Genomic DNA, 13,788 nt, shown 5'->3' with positions numbered 1-13,788 from the left:
TTTTTTTAAATTTTCCTACTCAGTATTTGATATCCTCATTAAAATTCGACTAAATTTAAATAGCGCCAAAAAGTACCGGATGAGACACAGTGATGATAGTTATACTGAAAAAGAAAACAATGGGGAAAAAAGGTGGCTATAAATCATGGGTTTTTTTTTAGTTTCTAACGCCAACTTTTGTTATATTATAAACTTGCAGAGTTTCTCACGCCAAAGGGCCTGCAATTATTTGTTTTGATGACATGTCACGTGATTTTATTTTATTTAAAATGTCAATATTATGTGGGATGTATTTGAACTATATAAGTAATTATATAGGGTAAGTTATGTATTAATAGTATAATAAAAGGTAAAATAAATCTTTTTACATAGTAAAAGTGCAATTATGACCATTTTCCCTTTTCGTAGTGTTTGATATTGAGAAATGTTATTGATTTTTTTCATATTCGTTTGGTCAAAAAAATTGAAAAAATATTTTCATAAATATAAGTTTCTTTCTTATTGAAAATAATACTAATAAAAAGTTTCATGAGTGATATTTTATATGGAGTCTTTTCCATCCTCCAACACGACTCATCTTTGTTTTTATAAGTTAATTTGTTTATATTAAATACAAATACATTTACAATGATATTTTCTACCACTATATCAAACACACAAAAATAAAGTAAAAATTCAGTTATTTTCTATTATTATATAATTTATATTTGGAGAAGGATAGTGCATGATGGTATAAATTATTCTTTAATGTATAGTGAGGAAAAATCAAAATAAAATATTTCAAGATATCATATTTTTCCTCCTAAAAATATGAGCTTTGTTGTTACCAAAAAATAAAATTAAAAAAAAAAAAGTTTTGTCTCCTTTAGAATTTCTTAATTCTTTTTGTATCTTAGTGAGTATGGAGTTGAGTAAAGATTAAAAAGAGCAAGTTGAGTCCAATGGAGCTTACTACAATTTTGAGTCGATCGAGATTTATCAAGCTTTAATATTATTGAGCGAGTTTAAATGACATTTATTAAAATATAATCGAGATTGAAGTAAGCTCAAATCAACTTGTTAATGTTTAGTTATATGGAGATAAGAAACATGCTAAGTAACTAATAAGGATTGTGGCCTGGATTTGAAGCGTTTTATTGTGAGATTTTTCAACATAAATTCAAATCTAGTCGAACTCTAATATGTGGATATGAATTGGTAAGTCGATAAAATTGACTTTTCTCGTTGTTATTACATTATTGAGTTGACATTTTTTTTCCTTTTCTCGTGGAATAATCAAAATACCATAAGGTATATTCCTAGTCTCTAAATGGGAAATGTCATATTTCATTGAAAAAAAATTGAAGCAAAAATTAGTTAGTCAAACTAATCAATGCATTCACTTTGCTTAGTGGACTCTAGATTAAGCTTGAAGGATTTAATTAATGACCATTGATACTATATGATTTGCTTTCTCACTATAAGTACATTTTTCTGATTGGAAAATAGTTAGTGAGAGATGTAATTTACGTGATAAATGTGGAAGTGAATATTGATGTACAAGTTATTTTCATGATAAAAGTTTTTAAGTAGTTAGGGTTAATAATCTAAGAAAATAAAGAGATTGACGATGATATTATACATTGTATTAAAGCGAGGTGGATGAAATGAAGGTTCACATTTGATGTATTGTGTGATAAGACTGTGCTAGTAAGACTTAAATGTAAGCTTTATAAAATGATTGTTAGAGTTAGATTACTTGTGTGTGCCCAGACTTAGCAACGCTAAAACAACCTTAAGCACCCACCATGAGCCATAGGATCAATCAAACTATTTGTTCACTAGGTGCTTTATGTTAATTTTTAATGCTTCTTAATTTCTACATAAATATGTATAGTTCGATACAAGGTTAATTGGTGCATCTCGAACACCTAGAGGACTCTAAGTGGGTCTGTTCCTGCTTGCATGTCTAAAATATTAAAGTAGTAGAAATCATAATGAATGAAATGGATGTGTTAGCATATTAGGAGAGATAAGATTACAGATGAAGATATTCAAGAAAATTAAGGTGGGAGCGACTCTAGTGATGGACGAGATGAGACATGCAAGACTTAAGTGGTTCAGACATATGTGAAGAGTAGATACACAGATGCCCCATTAAGGAGATGTGTGAGGTTGATAATATGGTGGGTATGAGGAGTGGTATATACACACAAAATATACAAGGGAGAGGTGCTTAGTCATTACATGACACATTCGTAGCTTATGGAGAACATGATACTGAAAGAAAGTTATGAAGCTCAATGATTAGAGTAGAAAATTAGTAAGTAGTCGAGTGTTGTTTAATTTTCCTCAAGAGCATTATTATTATTACTTTTCTACTATTTTGTTGTTCAAATGACTGTTACCTATCGTTTCTTTTGTTTCGATTACTTGATTATTTGTTATTGCTATTGTTTTCCTTTCCAATATTTTAGCATGTTTTTTCACTACTTATTTTCTTTCCATCCTTTATTTTAATATATTTTGCTTGAGCTAGCTACGAGTCAATTCGAAACAACCTCTCTACTTATGAATGTAAAGGTAACGTTGCATATACACCACCCTTCTTAAACTCCATTTACGGAATTATACTGAATATATCATTATTATCGATGAAGTGATTAATATATAAATTATGTATCCTTCTCAAACTTCATTTACAGAATTATACTGAATATATCATTATTATCGATGAAGTGATGTACTTATTCATCGAGTTGGGCCTATGAATTGTCAATTTGTCTAGGCCCATATAATCTCCGACTCTCTTTTTCCGGCCCATGCAGCACGAAAGTCCATACGATGTGTTAAGAATTATTAATATCCAAAATAATAATTAAAAAAATAAAGAATTAATTATTATTTTATTAAACTATATAATATACTCTAATACTTTAAGAAATCAACATCAAAAATTCCAAAGTTGACCTTAAAAATTTTAAGCGTTTCATACAAATTCTAATATGTCTCAACGTCATCTATATACAAACCACAATATTTTAATACTTTCTATAGCTTTTGTCAAATTGGTGATTTTTTCACTTTGTCTTAATTTTAATTAATGAATAAAATCACTCGATATTTACCGATGAAAAGTGTTTTTATAATAAAACAGTAAAGATTTTATTAGCTTAGTTGAAACAACATTATATAATAACAAACTTGTAATAGATAATATGGATAAATTACTAAACTATTTGGTTTTTAATTGAAATTATATACCCCGATCTATCGTCAATGGTATGCATATATCATTTATTATACTTTTGGGACATTGGTGCCACTGATGTCCAAAAAGTAGAGTATATATGCCCTTCACTCTAACAGGAGACTAAATAGGGACACATGACACAATGTTATCCGTCGATCCAATATTTAATAAATGTCGGCTTAGTAGATAAGATTATGACACATGTATATCCGTTAGTATAAAGAGTATATATACTCTAATTTTTGGACGACAGGGGCATCAATGTCTCAAAAATATGACAGAAGGTGTCTGCATACCATTTATGATAGTTCGGGATATATTTTTCTTCTTTCCCATTATAAAATTATAATAACAATTATTACAAGAGTAAAAGAGTAAAAATTAGCTGCTATTTTCTAAATATAAAAATGTTTTATTATGAAAAACAATTACATTTAGTTATTACTTCTTCTATTTCAATTTATTTGTTCTATTTTAATTTGATACATAATTACGTGGAATTAAAAAGTTATCAAAAGATGTTCAGACAAACAAATTAAAACGAAACACGATGTATTATGACATATTGCTAAAATCTTACACGCATGAAGCTACATTTTGATTGGACGAGCCACGTATATTCATTCATTCACATTAACGGCGTTAAACCCGTTTTCTTTTGCCGTTACCTAAATGAATCCCTTTTTTGGCCCGAAATATTTGTGTACAATTTTTTCAAGAACAAAATAACTGGTGGCAGTGTGTGTGTGTGAGAGAATTAGCCAAGATCTGTGAATTTTTTGGGTAGATCTGTTGGTTGGGTTTGTTGATAAAGATTCAATTTTGATCTTGTTTAGAGAAAAGATGAATATATTCAGGCTTGCTGGGGATATGACCCATTTGGCTAGTGTTCTTGTTTTGCTTCTCAAGATCCATACTATTAAATCTTGTGCTGGTATGTTTTTTTTATCTCAAATTATGATACCCCTTTTATCTGTTTTAATTATAAATGTTGAAATTTAGTGTTTTGCTGGGTTTTTTTTTGAATTGGGATTTGTAAATGTGTTGTCTTGGAAGGTGTTGTTTGTAGTTTTTGAGATTTTATTGGAATGTAGTTTTTTTTGTTGAGCTGAATGGATTGGATTTCATGTTGTTGAATTTGGGTTTTATGGGAATTGTGATGAATTTTTGTGTTTTTAAGGTTTGTTTGTTTTGTTGTAATGTTGATTTGGATAGGTGTTGAGGCAATTTGTTCTTTCCTGCTGAGTTTTGAGTTTTGAATTGTTGTTTGATGTTTGTTGTTACTGGTGGGAGGTGGAAAGTATCCGTGGAATTAGTTGAGGTGTGCGAAAGCTGGCCTGGACACCATTGTCATATATAAGAAAGAAGTGTTGTTTGCTGTCATTTTTAGTTCTTATAGAAAAACTGTCTTGATAGGTTGAATTTTGGATTAAAATGTATTAAGTTTTGCACAGGAATGTTGTACATTTAGATACTGTTGTCAAAGGTGCGCTTAAAGCGCACTTAAGCCTTGAAGCGAGACTCAAAACACGTTGAGCGTTTCGCCTCGCTTCATTCGCGCGTTTTAGTGTTTTCATTAAAGCTCTAAGATAAGCTTTTACTTGTGAATGAAGATTTCGTGAAGAGACGACTTTATTGTAAGACGATTCAATTACTTTGTCCATACATTTGTTACCCATGCTTATAATTATTAGTCTTGGACTAAACCTAAATATATTTGTCTGTTTTCTCCATTTGCGCCTTTTCTTATTACAGCCCACATTTTATTTCTGCTTAAAGTTCCAACTGACCTTAGGGCTTTTTTGCGTTTAAAGCGCACTTAAGCCCTGAAGCGAGCCTCAATTCACGTTGAGCACTTCGCCTCACTTAATTTGTGCTTTAATGTCATCATCAAATCTCTAAGATAAACTTTTCCTTGTGAATGACGATTTCCTGAAGAGACAACTTTATTGTAAAAAGATTTTGTCTATATATTTGTTATCCATGCTTATAATTATTAATCTTGGACTAAACCTATATATATTTGTACGTTTTCTCCATTTGCACCTTTTCTCATTAACACCCATCTTTATTTGCCTTAAAGTCCCAACAGACCTTAGAGCTTTTTTGCGCTTTTCGCTTTTGATAACACTGCATTAAGATTGAGGTTGCTCTTGGATTTGTTGGTTAAGGGATGTTACTGAGCTTAAATCTGGGCAGACTTTATTTGAGGCAATCTGTTTGTGCCAGCTGGTTTCATAATTGTGTTATTCTGAAAATCTTGACTTTTTATGATAAATTTGTGTGAGCTTTTCACATTGTTCGCAACTATGGTCCAGAAATGGGAGAAAAATATTGAAGATATAGTGTACTGCTAATAATGAAGAAAGCGAATTATTTGTGAATAGCTTGTTCAATGAACAGAAATGTTGCTTTCTGCTGCATTAAGTAGCTGTTATTTGGGTTATAAACTCCTGTTACCCTGTATATTGCACTATTGCAGAAAGCAGAATCTAACACTTCATTGGCTAATGGAGTGTTATTCTTTAGAAACTAAATGAGAAGCGTCAAACAGAAACGAAATTATAATGCCGGAGAGGTCCTTTTCCTTTAGATTGTTCGAGAGCAAATAACTAGAGAATAGTTGTTAGTAAGTGGAAATCACTAGTATTCTTTTAGGAAAAGAATAAACATCATGAGAAACTGGGGAGAATTTTTTTTAAGAGAGACATAATCTTTAACTCCTTTTTTGGTTAACTTTTCTAATGGAGAAATATTATCCTCGAAAGGTTCAAGTAACTCTGGATCTGAAGGTGCTTTTGCAAGGTGTAAATGTCAAACATGGACATGAGATATGTAAGAAAAAGAAGGTGGTGAGCTGAAAGCCGTCATGTTAAGGGATTGTGCTCCTTTTACATTTTAGTTTTCTTATCTCTAAGGGGAAAAATCTCTCTTCATGCGACATCATTAACATTGGAATGGTACATTAGGGAAATATCCAGTTTCTAGACTATGTTTATTAATGGTTGAGTTATTTATTCACAGGTGTTTCTCTGAAGACGCAAGAGCTATATGCTCTTGTCTTTGTTACTCGCTACTTGGACATATTTACAGACTTTATTTCACTATACAATACTACAATGAAGTTGGTTTTCTTGGGAAGCTCTTTGTCAATTGTGTGGTACATGAGGCATCACAAAATTGTTCGCAGATCTTATGACAAAGACCAAGATACTTTCCGTCATGTTCTCCTTGTGGTTCCTTGCCTTGTATTGGCTCTTGTTATACATGAGAAGTTTACCTTCAAGGAGGTAGTAATGCACTCTCTATAGCTCATTGAAATTAATTTTTTGTTGCATTTCATATTATTATGTCACTTGGATGTGCTTCCACTTTCTCGTTGATTGGTATATTCATTATCAAGGACATTTGGTTGCATTTTTGAACAGATAATGTGGACCTTTTCCATATTCTTGGAAGCTGTCGCCATCCTTCCTCAGCTTGTCTTGTTGCAGAGAACAAGAAATATAGACAACTTGACTGGACAATACATTTTACTCTTGGGGTGATACATCTTTCCTTTCTTTCCTTTTGCAAGAGTTGATTATGCTCATGTCTCAGTATCTTTCCTTTTTTTCCTTTTGCAAGATTTGATTATGCTCATGTCTCAATATCTTTCCTTTTTTTCTTCTTATTTTGTTTACTAAGGGTTTCTTTCTCAGTCTCTTTTATTTTGTTTTCATGAAGATCTGTCTCTATCTGTCATGCTGTTTTGTTTTTTTGGGTGAGGTGGGCCGGTGGGGGATGGGTATCCGCTTGTAGCAACTACGTCTCATTAAGGTTATCGGATATTTATGTGAACAAGCTTGATAAGCTATTGTTGGATCCATAATTGTTGTCGTCTTTTCCTTGAGATTTGTTTTAAATAGCTTCTTTATTCATGGAGAGTCACATCTCTCTCTCTCTCTGCTGATTAGTTAGAAAGTTAAATGAACTTCAAATAACAGGTTCTCGGTGCTTGTTTTTCTATTTATTATTTTATAGAAGAAATTATGATAAATAGTAAAAAAGTTTAGAGTATGTCTTAATATAGGAATGAAGGAATAGGAAGAACATATAACTAATGGTGCATTGACAAATTGTCATGAGAGAAGTGAACCAGTAACCGACAGATACAATAGCCTGGGCTAGAGTAACTTCCCCAGGTAATCTTTTGTTGACCATGTGGACCTGGATAGAGGGAAATGGATAGCAAGGATTCATAATAGCCAATCATTCTCAAAAAAAAAAAAGGATTCATAATAGCCAATCCTAACTAATTTAGGAATGAGGAGTAGTAAATTGATTGATTGATTGATTCTCGGAGTTCAGTTCTTAGTCCTTGTCTGAAAAATAAACTTCTGAGCCCAAAAACAGCTACACACTGTCTGAGGAACTGATTTCAGTTGCTGGGCAGATGGTGTAATTTTTCTTTACAGAGTTCACTATAAGCTTGCTGAGTGTGTCACCAAGTTTATACCCTATAGTGCCATAGATTCTCTAGAGGTTGAGAAGTCTGAACTAGTTTCGATTGGCTGACAAGGTCATGCAATCTTACAAGATAATGTATTGATGTTATTATTATTATTATTATTAATTCTGTATGATCTGATTTTATGGGTGCGTATATAGATCCAGAGTTTAAAATGTCGTATATCCTGATACATGACCGGATAGGTAATGCTACTTATGCCTAAAAATTTGCTTCGCACAACCAGGAAATTAACAACATCAAATCATTGGCAGGTTACAAGGGTGTCGTGCAGTCAACTTAACACCCCAAAGTGTAGTTGTCTTTTATTTCTTCTTCAGTATGTGAGAATTTCCAATGCATGTTCTATTGGTAAGACAATTGGGGTTTAAAAGTTCTGTCTGGAAGGTCGAGATGACGAAAAGTAAGGAGGGGGAATGGATCCTCTTTTTAAAATTGTAAAAATGTTCAGAATGGTGAAGCCTGATGGTCTGATACTGTCCTTGTACCTCCTCTTGTTGTATGTATTCCTTTGTAGTGGGTTGTGAAATTTGCTCTGTTTTCATTTGCTTAAGGTCGTTTTAGGGCGTATCATTGAAACAATTCTTCTTGTTGAACGTCCCGTTAAGGTATAAATACGTAATTAAGCTATTAGATAAGCTGGTCACATAATTCATCAGGTATTAGATTGACAGATTTGCCTCATTCGAGTCTCCGCCTCACATCCCTTTCTTACTGAGACGTCGTTCGACAACCACCACCTTTGGCTACGATGAACATATTGCTTGTCAGCCAACAGGATATGTAACAATCCTTTGTGCTATTACAAACCAATGCGGGCTCTTGGATTATGAGCGTTCTGGAAAATTTTGGAGATATGGGATTAGCAACCATTCTTTGATCTCGCTCTTCACATTGTTCATACGTGACCATGGAAATGATGACAAATTTACCTAACATGTTTTATTGATTCTTGTGTTGCAGCGCATATCGGTCACTTTACATCTTGAACTGGGTATACCGCTACTTCACAGAACCACACTTTGTACATTGGATAAGTATGAATCGCCACCCACCTCTCCTCATTTCTTTTGCTGTTCGTTTATTCCTTGCAGACGGTCATCTTTTTAAGGTTTCTGTTTCATGTATTTCGTTATGAAAATGACAACTTTCTATGTTTCATTGCTCTTTTGTGTTATGGCAGCCTGGATTGCAGGCCTCGTGCAGACGTTGCTTTATGCTGATTTCTTCTATTATTACTTCCAAAGGTAATTTTTTACCATTTCCGTATAAAACCAACCATACACGACCTACATTCTTTTAACGTTATAATAAGCCATCGTTCCTCATTTGCAGCTGGAAAAATAACACCAAACTCGAACTTCCTGCCTGAGCTCATATAGAAGTAAACAAGAGCTGGCTGAAGAATGATCCCGATGAACGTTTATAGGCTATGGTTATTCTCTGCCCCGTCCCCCGTCTGGGTTTTCCTTCTTTCGTTGGCTATAACTAGGTCAAGAGTAAGAAAAACATGATACAGATCATATTTAGAGTCTTGTTTTGCATCAAGAATCATGTCTTTGCTGCTAAAGTAGATTGTTAAAAAGCATATTCTTTATGTAACAAGAAAACTTTGTGACTTCATTTTTGTTGTACTAGAGATTTTGTTTCTTGAACTTTATTATTAGTTCAAGAAAAAAGAGAAAAGTATCACAACTTCTCTTTTTAATCCGCGGTTATTACGGTTTCTTTCTAGTAGACTTTACACTGTTTTTCTTTTTAAAAACTATGCTTTTTTGATTTGATGCTCTTAAGCTGAGTGTCTTTCGGAAATAGCTTCTCTACCTTGATAAGGTAGTGGTAAGGTATGCGTATGTTTTTTGTTTTGTCTTGCAAGAAGGCTATACATGTTCTCTTTATCTATATATGAATCTGTCCATCTTTAATTAGAGGTCTTCGGAAAAAATATATGTAGGAAGTGCTTAATGGATGGACACTAGGATGAAAATAACAAGCAGCAAAAAATACACGTTCTGGAGTTATAAATTATTTCATTAAGGGTAACAAAGGAATTTTAAAGTTAATTTGTTTTTAACTATAGTAAGGTGATATTTATTTTTGGGACGGATTAAAAAGAAAAGGTTAGCCACGACTTTTATACCCCTCTAAAGCTAAATAAAGAAAATATAATATGGTGCAAACTGCAAATAAATTTTAGTAAGATATAATATTTTTGGTAGTAGGAAATAAATAAATTAAAAAAAACTCTGAATTATGGCTCTTGAATCCCCTATTTAAGTTCTAAACTATCACGATTTTTTTGTTTCCTTCTTCACATTAACTAAAATACTTTACCTTTTTTATAATGATAATTATGATTTATAATAACTTAAAACATAGATCTAAATGCATATTTCTTTTTCTTAAGCTCAACGAAGTCAGCCATGGAACATAGCATATTCTTTATTGCAGATGATATCATATATAGCATCCTTATAATGCTACGTGTTAAATCATTGATACGTTTTCAATGTGTTTCTAAGTCATGGAAAAGTATAATCGGTGACAAAATATTCAGAAAAGTTCACCATGATCGATCCAAATCATTGTCGAGTTCCAAAAAGTCGTTTTTGTTTGCAACGATTGATAGTGTGTACGAGTTTCGACCCTTCGAAAATCCACAAGTTATATTGGTAAGACAAAAGTTTCCTTTAAAGAGATTCCAACATGTTCCAACTTTGGGCTCATGTGATGGTATGGTTCTATTAAAAAGTCATCTAGGTTATAAATCGTTTGCTTTATGGAATCCATATAGTAACGAATATGGAATATATGAATGTCCATATGTGAAAACTTATAGCTGCACAACTCCACATGCATGTGGATTTTGTTACGATTCTTACGCGGATGACTACAAAATTATATTGATCTATAGATCGTTTTACGCTGTTTATAGCCTAATTAGGAATAGTTGGGAGAAGAAATCAAGTGTTCATGTGAAAGAACTGAATGTAAGATCATGGGATTGCAGTCCGGGAATAAGCACAGAAAATCGTGTGTTCTGGTCAATAGAATGGAAAATTCACCAGTTAGTAGGTCGAAATTCTAAGATTATATACTTTGACGTGAAATCAGGTGAACTGAAGGAGCTCCCAAAACCAAATTTTATACGTGAAAACAATCAATTGTATAGATTGACTTCTTTGAAAGGTTGCGTGGGTTTATTTGGTGGTATAATCTCGAGCAAAACATTTGACGTTTGGATAATGGAACAACACGAATGGAAATTATTATTAACTATTACATGCATACATTATGTCTTGTGCGGTCCATTTGTAAAGAATAGTGTGATTTTGGTCTATGCAACGAATCATGATGAAATTTTCTTTCACATCAGAACGGCTGAGTCTCAATATTGTGCCATCTATGATTTGGAACGACATCGATTCGTTAATCAAATTAATATGTTCAACAATTTGCGATGTTATATGGTTCCAATATTTTCGGAGAGTTTATATTTTCCGAAAATCGAGAGAAAGAGAAAGAGAAAGAGACTCAGCTGAGCAGAAAAAGAACAAAAAGAGACTCAGCTGAGCAGATGCAGATGCAGATTGAAGTGGTAGGTTGAACTAAAGGATTTCATGAAATTGAGTTTGTTTTTAGTTTAAAGATTGCAATCATGTTGGAAATATAATATTTGAACATTAGGTTTAGCATTACAATTCACCTCTTTATATGATGTTTTCAATCTGTTTTCAACTCATGCTCATGAAGAAGCATGAAGTACCGAAAATCGAATCAATATTTTTTGTTATTTGGTATTCGGTAATTTCTAACAGACTGAATATCTTTTATATGGAATCAGAGGAATATGCGGCGATTTTTTTCCAGAAATCCCCAACGAAAAATACAGACTATTCCTTCCTATTGAATTGATCATAACCACTACCTGCATTCTAGGAAATTGTGCACCACAAATAAGAGCTAATAAAGAGACCCGCAATTCCGTAGAAAGACATCACTATTCCTTGTGGAAAAAAAATGATTTGCTGAGGCGGAAAAAAAGATAAAAAATTTCTACCAAGATAACTGGAAGTTCCAACTAATAAGAAGCTTAATGAACCTAAAAAAAGGATCAAGGCCCAGCAAAAAATACTTATTTTTTGAGATCCCGTTATAAGTTCTTATTTGGTATTCGGTAATTGGGTATTCAGTATGGTATTCGGGAGTAAAATTTTAGAATTATGGAATTCGGGTTTGGATTTGGTATGGTACATTAGTACCATTTGATATTTGGTATTTTCCGAATACCGAATTATTTTACTTAATAAAGGTAAAGTTAAAGAATAAACATAAACAACCCAAATACATGTCTTTTAGTTGTATCAATTTGTTTTTCTTTTGGTTGTATCAATTTGTTTTTCTTTTGGTTGTCTTCTTACTTATTGGTCTTCTATTATATCGTGCCTCCACATAATAAAATAAAATTGATGGAAGAAATAGTATTAACTTTGTAATACAATCAGCTACAACTTCAATACATTTGTAGACTTTGAAATTTTGTAGGACTCTACAAGCGTGTTCAATTTGAGTTGGGATTCTAAAAGGTGTGTTCAGTTCCAATTAGAATTCTTGGAGACTACTCAACCCTAAACCGTTCATATCTATATAAAGGGTACTATATTCCCTTGAAAATGCATCTCAAATATCTCGAATATTCCACAAAAGTCATGAAATATTCATAAAAAGGTCAAATCTAAATCATCCTAGTTTCAGAAATACGCCACTAACGGCCCTCGAATCATGGATAAATCGAATGGAGAGTAGAATTAAGGGAGAAACAAAATTGTACCCACATATTTATCAATAAAGTTATGTTTCTTCATATTTTATTTGTGTGGTTGATTTATTTTCCATATGTTTAAAATTTGTTGCAAACTACATTATTACCGAATACCATACTAAACAAAATTGAATTTACTGATTACCGAATTACTAAACCAAAGTTTAAAACTTTGATATTTAATATCTACTTTTAACTATCAATTATCAAATTGAAAATTTAATAATGCCGAACCAAATACCGAACACCCACCCTAAAAGAGTACGAATATGGAATATGTTTTCAATCTGTTTTTTTACTCATGAAGAGTACAATGAAGAGTACGGTGTGGAATGGTCAAGTTGGGGCATTGGATGGTTACAATAAATACAGAATTATTTTAAAGAATTTATTTTCCTAATAAAATATATTTTTTAAAAAAATTTGTCCAACCAAATATGTAAAAATAAAAAACATTTTTCAGTTTTTTTCTCATCTATACCAAATACACTCTTCAAGGAATTCAAACTTTTATTCCTATGAGAAATTCAAACTTTTATTCAAATTTAAAAGTTTGAAGCTCGAGCATATTAGGTTAGAGTGCACATGGACATAGAGTTATTTTTTAATTAATCAAATCCTAAAATCGAAGTTCGAGCATATTATGTTAGTGTCACATGAATATATAGTTACTTTTGAATTTATCAGACCCTAAAATCGATGACAAACACTAATTAAAAAATAAAAAAAAATAAAGTACTAATAGTTATTTGTATTTCCTACTCCCAAAATATTTCAAAAAGTTTTATCATTTTCTTATAAAGTCATGGCATTAGGAACGAGAATGAAACATATTTCTTATATAGTTTTTTTTTTTAAAAAAAAGTTTTTAGTTAATGATATTAGAACTTTTTGATATTTTAGAACTCTAAATTAAATTACTTATAATTTATTATCTATTAATAATTTTTTAAAATATAGTATCCAACATATTATATTGAAATAAATAACTTATATTTTATTAATTTGAAAAATCTTTTTTCAAGTTATATAATAAAATACTTACTTTTTAGATACAAAATTATAAACAGATACTATTGACTAGTTATATATAAAAATAAAAATCACTGCCTATGAAAGATGTTTTAGTGGCCTTACTTTAAGTCATCCACAAATGTATTTGATTTTTAGACTGAAAAATTCTTAAATTACCATGGGATAAACAAAGTTTCGTCTAAAGAGATT

General features: G+C 31.7%; 1 protein-coding gene across 1 annotated transcript; it reads left to right on the top strand.

Moving 5' to 3' along the window:
• The first annotated feature begins 3,892 nt into the window (after positions 1–3,892).
• Positions 3,893–9,387, top strand: LOC125870410 (ER lumen protein-retaining receptor). The gene is made up of 6 exons (XM_049550841.1): positions 3,893–4,166; positions 6,257–6,522; positions 6,661–6,776; positions 8,706–8,779; positions 8,926–8,989; positions 9,078–9,387. Exons 1-6 carry the CDS (start codon positions 4,076–4,078, stop codon positions 9,112–9,114), a joined length of 648 nt encoding a protein of 215 aa, XP_049406798.1. The 5' UTR covers positions 3,893–4,075; the 3' UTR covers positions 9,115–9,387.
• Positions 9,388–13,788: the final 4,401 nt, after the last annotated feature.

This window comes from Solanum stenotomum, chromosome 7 (genome assembly GCF_019186545.1).
Source record: "Solanum stenotomum isolate F172 chromosome 7, ASM1918654v1, whole genome shotgun sequence".
Classification (NCBI taxonomy): domain Eukaryota; kingdom Viridiplantae; phylum Streptophyta; class Magnoliopsida; order Solanales; family Solanaceae; genus Solanum; species Solanum stenotomum.
The sequence above is the reverse complement of the archived record's forward strand: the minus strand, read 5'-3'. Positions and strand labels throughout refer to the sequence as shown.

Coding starts and splice junctions, on each gene's coding strand:
- LOC125870410 (XM_049550841.1), top strand. CDS start 4,076: ATGAATATATTCAGGCTTGCTGGGGATATGACCCATTTGGCTAGTGTT. Junction 6,523..6,660: donor AGAAGTTTACCTTCAAGGAG/GTAGTAATGCAC, acceptor ATTTTTGAACAG/ATAATGTGGACCTTTTCCAT. Junction 6,777..8,705: donor CAATACATTTTACTCTTGGG/GTGATACATCTT, acceptor CTTGTGTTGCAG/CGCATATCGGTCACTTTACA.